The sequence below is a fragment of the Pseudophryne corroboree genome, chromosome 9 (genome assembly GCF_028390025.1).
Source record: "Pseudophryne corroboree isolate aPseCor3 chromosome 9, aPseCor3.hap2, whole genome shotgun sequence".
NCBI lineage: Eukaryota > Metazoa > Chordata > Amphibia > Anura > Myobatrachidae > Pseudophryne > Pseudophryne corroboree.
Window position 1 is genome coordinate 230610273 of NC_086452.1, and position 12904 is coordinate 230623176.

Below are 12904 nucleotides of genomic sequence, written 5' to 3' on the forward strand. Positions count from 1 at the left end.
GTGATACAAGGAGAAAGTCATCACGGCTGGGGCTGTCGTTAAGAAGAAGGTCACAAGATGGCGCTCATGCGCACAAGATACTTGCCGATACCGGAAGTGTGGCGGAAGCGCCATCTGAAGCCGCAAATAAGACTGGGAAAGAGGTTGAATGCTCGCACACATGCGCAGTAAAGAACTATTGCTACCGGAAATGTGGCAGAAGCGCCGTAATTACAATATAAACACGGATACTAGAATATATTACATGAAGTAAATAGTTTCACTATGTTAGCAATTTGATATATTAATACCTTAGACATAGACAATATGACTGTTATATGGAACTAAGATTTTTATATCGTTAGCCCACCCTAAACAGGAAATGAGGTCATAATTTACTACCTAATTATGATGGGTATTTATAGATGCTATGTCCTGACTTGCCACTATCCCTTGAAGAAGTCTAAAGACAAAACGCGTTGGACTCCCCCTCTGTGGCATCCTGCATACCGAGTTAAGAACTCTTTAGCTTATCTCACTTTATATATATATATATATATATATATTTTTTTTTTTTTTTCCTCTAACGTCCTAGAGGATGCTGGGGACTCCAAAAGGACCATGGGGTATAGACGGGATCCGCAGGAGACATGGGCACACTATAAGACTTTGAATGGGTGTGAACTGGCTCCTCCCTCTATGCCCCTCCTCCAGACCTCAGTTAGATTCTGTGCCCAGAGAGACTGGACACACACTATGGGAGCTCTCCTGAGTTTCTCTGAAAAGACTTTGTTAGGTTTTTTATTTTCAGGGAGACCTGTTGGCTACAGGCTCCCTGCTTCGTGGGAGTGAGGGTAGAGAAGCAGGCCTGCATCTTCTGAGTTCAAAGGCTCTGCTTCTTAGGCTACTGGACACCATTAGCTCCAGAGGGTTCGATCACTTGGTGCGCCTAGCTGCTTGTTCCCGGAGCCGCGTCGTCAACCCCCTCACAGAAGCTTGAAGAAAGAAGCCGGCTGAGTATAAAGAAGATCAGAAGACTTCAGTGATGGCAGAAGACTTCAGTAATGAGGTACCGCGCAGCGCGCCATGCTCCCACACACACTTCAGATGGCACTTGCATGGTGCAGGGCGCAGGGGTGTAGTGTTCACTCTAGGAGTGAAAAGGGGCAGGGCGCCGGACTCCGGGGGCACATGTGCGCGCGCGCGGCCGAAATGGGGGGGCGGCCACGCAAATTAGGGGGCGTGGCCACGCCTTCGTCATTTTAGGGGGCGGTGCGGCCCACAGACGCTACTATAAAGAGCGTCTGTGGCCGGCGACGTCACTGTTGGGGGCGTACCCAGCACCTCCGTCGGTGCTGGGCTTCCCCCAGCCCTCTCCCAATGCGTGAATGGATGCCGCGCGCATGCGCACGGCATCTATAAACGCCGGGAGGACAGGGAGCGGGCGGCTGTTCTAGCAGGGCGCTGCAAAAGGGGCAGGGCGGGTTTTGCCTGCTAAAACAGCCTAGAGTGAACACTAGGGGTGGCGCCCTGGGCAGCATGATTACTGGAGTACAACACTGGCCAAAATATAAATATTAAAAGTGCCTAGGCACTAAATATAGCCCCCACCAGTATAAATATTTAAATTTTGAGCGGGACTACAGCGCGCCGGCGAGGGGGCGTGGCTTAGTCCTCACAGCTTACCAGCGACATTTTCTCTTCACAGGCTGCAGAGACGCTGGCCCGGACCTCCACTCTCCTGCACAAGTAACAGGGAGCAAAACGGGGGGGCGGGGGGCACAGTAATTTGGTGCTATTAACCCTTTAATATTAACAGCGCAGACATCTGAGGCAGTGTGTATTTGCTCTCAATACTGGAATAGGCGCTGGGGTGTGAGCTGGTAAACTCCCTCTGTGTTTCTCTAATAAGGTTTTCCCGTGGGTCTGTACCCTATAGCCAGTGTCTTTGTGCGTGTCGGTACGTGTGTGTCGACATGTCTGAGGCTGAGTGCTCCTCCCTGGAGGAAATTGCAGTGGGCGCAAATAAGGAGCTGGGAGTGACCCTGTTGGCACGCCGACTGCTGATTGGGTGGATATGTTGAGTACATTGAATGCAAATGTGGCGTTATTGACTAAAAGACTGGATAAATCTGATTCTCAGACACAAACGTGGAGAAAATCCATGGAGGACGCCTTGTCTCAGGTACAGGCCCCCTCAGGGTCACAAAAGCGTTCATTTACCCAGATGGTGGATACTGATACCGACACGGACTCTGATTCCAGTGTCGACTATAGTGAGGCCAGTTTAGATCCAAAATTGGTTAAGAGTATTCAGTACATGATTGTGGCAATTAAAGATGTTTTACGTATTTCTGAAGTACCTACTGTTCCAGATACAAGGGTTTGTTTGTATAAGGGGAAAAAGCCTGAGGTGACGTTTCCCCCCTCTCATGAGCTGAACGCTCTTTGTGAAAAAGCTTGGGAATCTCCTGACAAAAGATGGCAGATTCCCAAGAGAATTCTAATGGCATATGCTTTCCTCTCTGACGACAGGGAAAAGTGGGAGTCATCTCCCAATGTGGACAAGGCTCTATCACGACTGTCCAAGAAGGTGGCGCTTCCGTCTCCTGACACTGCTGCCCTTAAGGACCCTGCGGATTGTAAGCAGGAAACAACCTTAAAATCCATTTATGTCACTACGGGTGCACTGCTCAGACCTGCCGTGGCGTCGGCATGCGTAAGTAGTGCTATTGGTAAGTGGGCAGATAATTTGGCATCTGATATGGATACCCTGGATAGGGATAACATTCTTTTGACTCTAGGTTATATCAGGGACGCTGCAGCTTACCTAAAGGATGTGACGAGGGATATTGGCCTCTTGGGATCAAGGGCCAATGCCATGGCAGTCTTGGCCAGAAGAGCGCTGTGGATTCATCAATGGAATGCTGATGCCGACTCTAAGAAAGCTATGGAAGCTCTCCCATATAAAGGTAGTGTCTTGTTTGGTGACTGCCTCGCTGACCTAGTGTCTACGGCTACAGCGGGTAAGTCATCCTTTCTTCCTTATGTTCCTGCACAACAGAAAAAGACGCCCCATTATCAGATGCAGTCCTTTTGGCCTAATAAATACAAAAAAGGAAGAGGGTTGTCCTTCCTTGCCTCTAAAGGTAGAGGAAGGGGAAAAAGGTTGCCTGCTGTGCCAGGCTCCCAGGACCAGAAGTCCTCCCCGGCTTCTGCCAAGTCCACCGCATGATGCTGGGGCTCCTCTACGGGAGTCCGTACTGGTGGGGGCGCGTCTCCGACTCTTCAGTCAGGTCTGGTTTCACTCGGGCCTGGATCCTTGGGTGTTAGACATAGTGTTCCAAGGGTACAAACTGGAGTTTCAGGAGGTGCCCCCCCACCGATTTTTCAAATCAGCCTTGCCAGTTTCTATCCCAGAAAGGGAAGTAGTGAGTGCTGCGATACAAAAACTGTGTCAACAGCGTGTCATTGTCACGGTACCCCCGTCTCAATGGGGAGAAGGGTTTTATTCGAGCCTCTTTGTCGTACCAAAGCCGGATGGCTCAGTCAGACCGATCCTGAACCTAAAATCCCTCAATCTGTATTTGAAAACTTTCAAGTTCAAGATGGAATCTCTTCAAGCAGTGATCTCCAGTCTGGAAGGGGGGGATTTTATGGCGTCAGTCGACATAAAAGATGCCTACTTACATGTCCCAATATATCCTCCACATCAAGCTTTCCTGAGGTTTGCGGTTCAGGATTGTCATTACCAATTTCAGACGTTGCCGTTTGGTCTTTCCACGGCCCCGAGGGTCTTCACCAAAGTAATGGCGGAAATGATGGTACTCCTACGCAAGCAGGGTGTCACAATTACCCCGTACTTGGATGATCTCATGATAAAGGCGAGATCAAAGGAGCAGTTGCTCAGAAACGTGGCACTCTCCCTGAAAGTTCTGAAACAATATGGTTGGATTCTAAATTTGCCAAAGTCACAGTTGATTCCGACAACTCGGCTGTCTTTCTTGGGCATGATCCTGGACACGGAACTGCAGAGAGTGTTTCTCTCAGTGGAAAAAGCTCTGGAAATCCGGACCATGGTCAAGGGGATTCTGAAACCGGCAAGAGTATCGATTCATCAATGCACTCGGGTGCTGGGGAAGATGGTTGCAGCTTACAAAGCTATTCCGTTAGGCAGGTTTCATGCCCGGGTATTTCAGTGGAACCTGTTGGACAAGTGGTCCGGGTCTAACCTGCACATGCACCGGAAAATAAGTCTATCTTCCAGGACCAGAATATCTCTCCTGTGGTGGCTTCAAAGTTCTCACCTCCTAGAGGGACGCAGGTTCGGGATCCAGGATTGGGTCCTGGTGACCACGGATGCAAGTCTCCGAGGCTGGGGAGCAGTCACACAAGGAAAAAAATTTCCAGGGAAAATGGTCAAGCCAGGAAGCTTGTCTGCACATAAACGTTCTGGAATTAAGAGCCATCTACAACGGCCTTCTGCAAGCGGAACACTTTCTTCGAGGACTAACTGTCCTGATTCAGTCGGACAACATAACAGGGGTGCCGTACATAAACCGCCAGGGCGGAACAAAGAGCAGAGCGGCGATGGCGGAGGCCACAAAAGTTCTCCGCTGTGCGGAAAAGCATGTAAGCGCTCTGTCAGCGGTCTTCCTTCCGGGCGTGGACAACTGGGAAGCAGACTTCCTCAGCAGACACGATCTCCATCCAGGAGAGTGGGGTCTTCATCAAGAGGTTTTTGCAGAAGTGACAAGTCGTTGGGGAGTTCCTCAAATAGACATGATGGCGTCTCACCTCAACAAGAAGCTTCAGAGATATTGTTCCAGGTCGAGGGACCCTCAAGCCAGTGCAGTGAACGCCCTGGTACTGTAACTCCATGGGTGTTTCAGTCGGTATATGTGTTACCTCCACTTCCACTCATTCCAAAAGAGTTGAGGATCATAAGAAGAACAAGGGTTCAGGCGGTACTCGTTGTTCCAGATTGGCCACGGAGGGCCTGGTATCCGGATCTTCAGGAATTGCTCATAGAAGATCCCTGGCCTCTTCCTCTCAGAGAGGATCTGTTACTGCAGGGGCCGTGCATCTTCCAGGACTTACCGCGGTTGCGTTTGACGGCGTGGAGGTTGAACGCCAAATCCTAGCTCGAAAAGGTATTCCCAGGGAAGTCATCCCCACTCTCCTTAAGGCTAGAAAGGAGGTCACGGCGAAGCATTATCACTGTATTTGGAGAAAGTATGTCTCTTGGTGTGAAGCCAAGAAGGCTCCTACGGAGGAGTTTCAGCTGGGTCGTTTCCTCAATTTTTTGCAGGCAGGCGTGGATGCATGCCTGAAATTAGGTTCCATAAAAGTGCAGATTTCGGCTTTATCTATTTTCTTTCAAAAAGAATTGGCCGCCCTTCCAGAGGTTCAGACTTTTGTGAAGGGAGTGCTGCACATCCATCCTCCATTTGTGCCACCCGTGGCACCGCGGGATCTGGACGTGGTGTTGCAATTTCTTATGTCTCACTGGTTTGAACCTTTGCGAAAGGTTGAGTTGAAATTTCTCACTTGGAAAGTGGTCATGCTTTTGGCCTTGGCGTCCGCAAGACGGGTGTCGGAATTGGCGGCTTTGTCTCACAAGAGCCCCTATTTGATTTTCCATGTGGATAGAGCGGAATTGAGAACTCGTCAACAATTTCTGCCGAAGGTGGTTTCTTCGTTTCACATAAACCAACCTATTGTGGTGCCTGTGGCTACGGATGCCTTGGCTGTGTCAAAATCTCTCGATGTAGTTAGAGCTTTAAAAATTTATGTCGCCAGAACGGCTTAAATTAGGAAATCAGAGGCTCTGTTTATCCTATATGCTCCCAACAAAATTGGGGCTCCTGCTTCCAAGCAGACTATTGCACGCTGGATCTGTAATACGATTCGGCCTGCTCATTCTACGGCTGGATTGCCGTTGCCGAAGTCAGTGAAGGCCCATTCTACCAGGAAGGTGGGCTCATCTTGGGCGGCTGCCCGAGGAGTCTCGGCACTTCAACTTTGCCGAGCAGCTACGTGGTCGGGTTCAAACTCTTTTGCTAAGTTCTACAAGTTTGATACCCTGGCTGAGGAGGACCTTGTGTTTGCTCAATCGGTGCTGCAGAGTCGTCTGCACTCTCCCGCCCGGTCTGGAGCTTTAGTATAGACCCCATGGTCCTTTTGGAGTCCCCAGCAACCTCTAGGATGTAAGAGAAAATAGGATTTTAATACCTATCGGTAAATCCTTTTCTTCTAGTCCGTAGAGCAGGCTTTTTCAACCAGTGTGCCAACCAGATGCAAGGTGTGCCGCGGAGCCAGAGCAGCTTCCTGCACCTTCAGAGTGAACTGTTGGCCCGGGCTCTACTTAGAGGATCAGTCGTGCTCCCTCCATGACCTATGCCTTGAAAACGATGTGATATCATAGGTCACAGCCGCCGCATCTCCCCACCCAGCCAGCCCATCCGCCTGCATACACATCTTCCAGTTCCCGCCTGCATACACATCTACTGTGATGGGAAAAATTAAAGAGGGAATATGGGTTGTGGGGACTTGAGGCAGTGATAAACTGTCCCAGAATTGCGGTGAATAAGGATTTTGATGCTGTGAAATATTCGAAGAGGCATCAGGGAAGGAACTGGAAGGGGGAGAATATAATGTTATGTAAAAGTCACGCATAATATCGGAGATTTGTGTATTTGAAGAGGAAAGAGAGACATCCGTAGTTTTCAAAGGATGAATAGTCATTGGTTTCCTGGCACCTATCAATAATGTGGTGAGAAGTTTTGTTTCCAAAGCGGTGAAACTTATAACTGTCATTAAAGTAATATTTCTCAGCCGATGACTGCAAAAGATCGTTAAAACTAGTTTGGCCATTAGATAAGTACTTCTATTTTGTGCGGTAGGACTTCGTTTGAATGTTTGATAAGCTAAAGACAATTTTTGTTGTCTTTCTATTTATAAGGTGTTATGTCATTTTTTAATATGAGAACAGTAAGAGATGTCTCACCTCTTAGAACAGACTTAGCAGTCTGCCAGAAATGAGATGGGTTCCCTAATTCATGTGTAGCATTACGTTAAAAGTATCCCATGCCGATACTAGTTTGTATTTAAAACCCTCAGATTTCCCTAGATGGGAAGGAAATCTCCACAGAGGTTGACTAAGTTTTTCCAGTGAGTAAACAATTTCTATCCAGACCAACCTGTGATCTGATATAGAAATTGGTTCTATAATTGCCTGGCGTATGTTCGGAAAAAGTAAAGAAGCAGCTAATATATAGTCTATCCGTGACCAGGTGTTATGGGCCATTGAAATACAGGTAAATACAGGTAAACTCTCGGTCGGGTTCAGTGCCCTCCATATATCTATAAGATTAAGTCTTTTCGCTAGCCAGGGAATACCGAATTTGGGTAGAGGTCTAGAAGATTTGTTATATTGGGATTTATCCAAATATAAAGAAGATACTAAATTTAGGTCCACACATAAAATTAAAGAGGAATGATCGCAATTATAAAGTGTAGTTAAAAGGCAAGTGAAAAATGACTTCTTATATGTGTTAGGCGCATATACGTTGCATATATGATATTTCCTATCGCCCAGTTGACATTCTATGAGAACATACCTGGCTTCGGGGTTAGCAACAGTCGATAGCACTTCTATGGATAGGGCTCTCCTCGCTAGTATGTCTACGCCACCAGATTTTGAGTTAAGGGAAACTGCTCCCAAAACCGACCAATTCAACATCTGTAATTTTTTCATCTCTTGTAAGACCAGGTGCGTCTCCTGTAAACATGCTTTATCAATAGAATTTTTGTTAAAGTATAATAGTATTTTGCGTCTCTTTGCTGGGGTATTAATACCCCCTACATTCAGAGTGCCTGTCTTAATAGAAGACATTCGTCATAACATAAAAAAGAAAATACAACAGCTGGCATTAAAGAGTCATGTAGCCTAACAACATCTCTGGATGGGGAAACCAGGAAAGGAGGGAATGGGGAAAGAGGCAAAGGACATACCAATCAGTAGTCAGGGGAAGGTGAAATACAACAAATTAAACAGCATAGAAAGCATCAGTGATGCGGACATCAAAAAGAAAAGTAAAATAGCGGACTTCAGGTGAGGCGGAGATAACTGGTAGTAACAAGCGGCAGTTATCTATATAACGGCGGAGCTGCTCACCTGCCACCAGCATCCCTATAAACTTAGTAAAATAATACACACATGCTCACTTAATAGCAACCTAGAAAAAGTACCTAACAATTAGGATATCATCTCAAAGTATAAACTTGAATAACAGGGGAACGAATCCCAAGAATTATATTGAGCTACGAAACACGAGTCACTTAATAACAGCAAATGTTTCAATCTTCGGGGATATCAGAAGTGTCATAATAAATTTTAATAATGAGACTCAGATTCCTCTTTAAAGTAAGCTTCAGCATCTTTAGGATTGGTGAAATCCAGAAAGGAGGAACCTCGGAACACTCTAAGTTGAGCAGGGTATAGCAAACCGAATTTGCGCTTCTTCTGCATCATGAGGCACAAATAGGGGCTAAAGCTTTGCGGAGGCGGGAAAGTTCGACAGAATAGTCTTGGAAAATTCGTATTGTGGCACCTTCCCACTGAAGACTATCTATTGTATGTGAAGCTCTCCATGTTGCGGATGTATGTAGAAAGTTAAAAGTTTTAAAGATGACCACAAGTGGTCTATTGGAGCCAGCATGTGCCTGATCCCCCATTCTATGCACCCGTTCTATTACTAGATCTGTACACTCTGCTTCAATATGTAAAAGCTTCGGGAGGGTAGTACGTAAGAAATTTTCAAGCCCTGGACCTTTAAGCGATTCCGGTAAACCTACTATCCGTAGGTTGCATCGTTGTGTACGGTTTTCAATATTGTCAATTTTATCCAAAAGACGTTTGTTGTCTTTTTCTAAGTGTGAGACAGCATTCTGTAGAAGAGTCACATCATCAATTGTGGTCCCCAAACGCACCTCAGTGTCAGACACCCTATGAGAAAGTTGCTGTATCTGTAGTGTAATGTCACTGACTGCTTTTTGTAGCAGTGGCGCCATGGTTTCATGTATTGCAGCTACAATCTCTGTATAGGTAGTAGAAGTGGCTGGTTTGCCTGAATCAGCACGCACCTGTGATTGAGGGGGGTCCCCAGTGGCATTTATAATAGCCTTCTTTGCCGCTGGCTTTTCCGGATTCAAGTCAGTGCTGGTCGCCATGTTGTGTTCAGCACGGCGTTTCTCCTGTCTGGGGGGAAGCGCTGGTGGCGGTATCTTGTATGGAGCCGGCGGCCCCAGATACTTCTCCATGCGGCCGAGAAAGGGTGCGGGAGGGTGACCGGAGCCTACAGTGAGCTGTGGAGGCAGAGTATCGGTGCTGTGAGCGGGTAAGCTAGCGGCGTCGGAGGAGCACACGCGAGCTGCTGCTTACTCCTCCATGCAGGAACCGGAAGTCTGTTGATTTTGTTTTAATTGGTTTCTAAAATCTGTTGTACAAGAAAGTTGCATGTCTGTATCCTGCAGTCCTTCTGCACAGAAACCACTGCAGTGTGTCTTCCTTTCACTGGAGCGGAATATTTTAACCAATAAACTTACGATTTATTTAGCCAAAAACCGCTCCGAAATTATCTGGGTTTTTTTATGAGTGAATTAGGCGAAGAACATGAATTTAACCCTAACCAGAATGATTTTAGTTAAAAAAAATATTTTTAATTTTTTTTACATCCCCCCCCCCCCCAACATTAGAACATCGCGACCATCGGAAACATCGTGACCTTTGTGGCTTTCATTTTGATAGCCGGGACAGCCTCCAGGTATACAGCGGGGGTCTGGGGGTGGCTTAGGAGGGTTAATTTACACTCCCCAGCGGCTGCCTTTGTCTGCAGCCGCTGGAGCGTGGGGGGTCCTGCCGTGCTGATCGATCAGCAGTGATTGGCAGCACAGCAATCAGTGGGGGAGAGTGCGGGGAGGCAGAGGGACCTTCTGATCCCTCTGACAGCAGCAGTGGAGAGAAGTTTCTCTTCCCTGCCACTGCTAACACAGTTTATCTGACTGGTCGCATCCTGTGCGACCAGGTCAGATAGAGCACTTGCAGGCATGGTCGCATCTGATGCGACCATGCCAGGCAAGTGGTTAAAAGTTGTCACTCTCCAGTTGTTCTCAGTACTGTGCCAGTGATTATGGTTTGATCTGCTCTTATTAATGTTCCTTGATACATTGTAAAGTAAAACTTAGAATGTATAAGCATTCAGAATGTATTCATTGTATTCTATTTTCTATGTAGTGATGAAATGTAAAAAAAAGATGACTTCAGTAAAATGGCTTCAAATTCTTTACCACATTTATATTGTCATTGAGAAGTCAAACTATGCTTTTAACTTTTCAGCACTTTGAGAGAAGTCACCACAAGAACACATGGAACCAATACGCTTTAGACCACCACTGTATCAACAAAGATACGATTTTGTTAAGTCTTACGTGGATACCTACAAGCCCAAAAAGGTCAGTTTCTTACATTTAGCATCACAGTCTTAGATATATCCCTTGAAGCAATTACCTCTTATTCCTACCTGTTCCAGACCTCCTTAAACATTTAAATAAGATTTCAGGCATGTAAGAATGTGTCCACCTTACAGATACTTAAACAAAATGTAAATTACATAGGGTCAAGCTAGCAATCCAAAAGAGCACACTAATGGGCAAAACCATGTTGCACTGCAGGTGGGACAGATGTAACATGCAGAGAGATTTAGGTTGGGTACACACTTGCCGATGCACATCAGATGTGACGCCGTGTAAGATTTCCCTGCAAACTATATCGTTCATACACACTGAACTATATTGTTTACTATATCGTCAGTGACGGCACCTGGCCACATCCAAGAGCATGCAGTCTTGTACAATATCTTTAGATTTCAAGGTAAGAACTAAGGATATTGGTGGTCATCCCGATTTGATCGCTCGTTGCAGTTTTTAGCAGAATTGCGATCAGGCTAAAAACCAGTATTTCTGCGCATGTGTATGGGCCGGAGGGCGCACGCGCTAAGTACTTTCACACAAAACTATGCAATTTTAGACAGGGCCGAGCGACGCTTTTCAGTCGCTCTGCTGATCGGTGAGTGATTGACAGGAAGTGGGTGTTTCTGGGTGGTAACTGAGCGTTTTCCGGGAGTGTGCTCAAAAACGCAGGCGTGCCAGACGAAAACGCAGGAGTGGCTGGGGAAACGGGGGAGTGGCTGGCCGAACGCAGGGCGTGTTTGTGACGTCAAACCAGGAACCAAACAGTCTGCAGTGATCGCAATCTAGGAGTAGGTCTGGAGCTACTCAGAAACTGCAGGGAAATATTTAATAGCAGAACTGCTAACCTTTCGTTAGCACTTCTGCTAACCTAAGATACACTCCCAGAGGGTGGCGGCTTAGCATTTGCACTGCTGCTAAAAGCAGCTAGCGAGCGATCAACTCGGAATGAGGGCCATTGGGGGTAATTCTGAGTTGATCGCAGCAGGAAATTTTTTAGCAGTTGGGCAAAACCATGTGCACTGCAGGGGAGGCAGATATAACATTTGCAGACAGAGTTAGATTTGGGTGTGGTGAGTTCAATCTGCAATCTAAATTGCAGTGTAAAAATAAAGCAGCCAGTATTTACCCTGCACAGAAACAAAATAACCCATCCAAATCTAACTCTCTCTGCACATGTTATATCTGCCCCCCCCTGCAGTGCACATGGTTTTGCCCAACTGCTAAAAAATTTCCTGCTGCGATCAACTTGGAATTACCCCCATTGTACATTGCTAACTAACTGTGAAAGCACACATCGTTAACAATGTAGTGCATACAGACTGGATGATGTGAACTATATATAATCCTATCCAGTGGATCGGACGATATATCGGCTGCATATCTCCAAGTGTTACCCAGCCTTAAATTTGGGTGGGGTGCGTTCAAATTGAAATCTAAATTGGAGTATAAAAATAAAGCAGACAGTATTTACCCTGCAAAGAAACAATATAACCCACCCAAATCTAACTCTCTCTGCACATGTTACATCTGCCTCACCTGCAGTGCACATGGTTTTGCCCATTAGTGTGCTTTTTTGGTTTGATAAACAAACCTGAATAACCCCCATTGGGAGGTATCCAGCGTCATTGACTGCAGGTAATAGCTTCATAGGGGGCTATCCTATTAACTTTGCATCCTTTAACTGTTAGGTCCTTATCTGAATGGCACCTTAGGCATATACACCTGTCGCTGGTTGCTTCTTCTAGTCCTTAATGAATTGTGCATGATTGTGGGTCCTATAGGTCCTCATGCTCAAAAGTAACATAACTCAGTTGGTGCCATACGTCTATAGAAATCCAGGCTTTAGATCATTAAGTGTCCATTATCAGTTCTATTTCTTAACTTGGTGTTATTTTCTTTTTTTAACTTTCTTCTTGCTGACCCTCAGTTTGTTCCTATTTGTCCTTGCCATCTACCCTGACCTCTTGCTAGTGTATTGCCAGCTGATTTTGTACTGAATCTCTTGTTTGGTGGGTATGGTGGGTAAATAATGCACTATAGTAATAATAATAATAATAATTAAAACAAAACAAAACAAAAAACCCAACAGGAGGAAGTGACAACAGCTAAATATTCACTGCAGTTAAAATTAGTATAAAAAAAATATTAGTGTAGGAGATCACTAACAGGTTAACCTTGATGGACAAATTTACCTCCCTTCACAGCTAAGATGTGTAGGTCATTTGGTCAATAGCCATGCCTTCTATTTTTCAGGTTGCGGACTTGGGATGCAGTGAATGTTCACTTTTGCAAAGACTAAAGTTTTGGAATTGTATTGAGCAGCTTGTTGGTGTGGATATTGATAAGGATACACTGAAAAGAAAAATGTAAATATTTTTTATTGACAGTATTA

The 12904-nt window shown here is 45.9% G+C and overlaps 1 protein-coding gene across 5 annotated transcripts in view; it reads left to right on the plus strand.

Moving 5' to 3' along the window:
• HENMT1 (HEN methyltransferase 1) overlaps positions 1-12904 on the plus strand; it is a 191594-nt gene that overhangs the window by 99901 nt on the left and 78789 nt on the right. For 4 of the 5 annotated variants that reach the window (XM_063940168.1, XM_063940171.1, XM_063940169.1 and 1 more), the window contains 2 exons: positions 10379-10494; positions 12766-12878. In XM_063940168.1, the coding sequence (XP_063796238.1) occupies positions 10408-10494; positions 12766-12878 (200 nt within the window). In that variant the 5' untranslated portion in view covers positions 10379-10407. The remainder of the gene's footprint in view (positions 1-10378; positions 10495-12765; positions 12879-12904) is intronic. The other variant, XM_063940172.1, reaches the window with a different exon arrangement.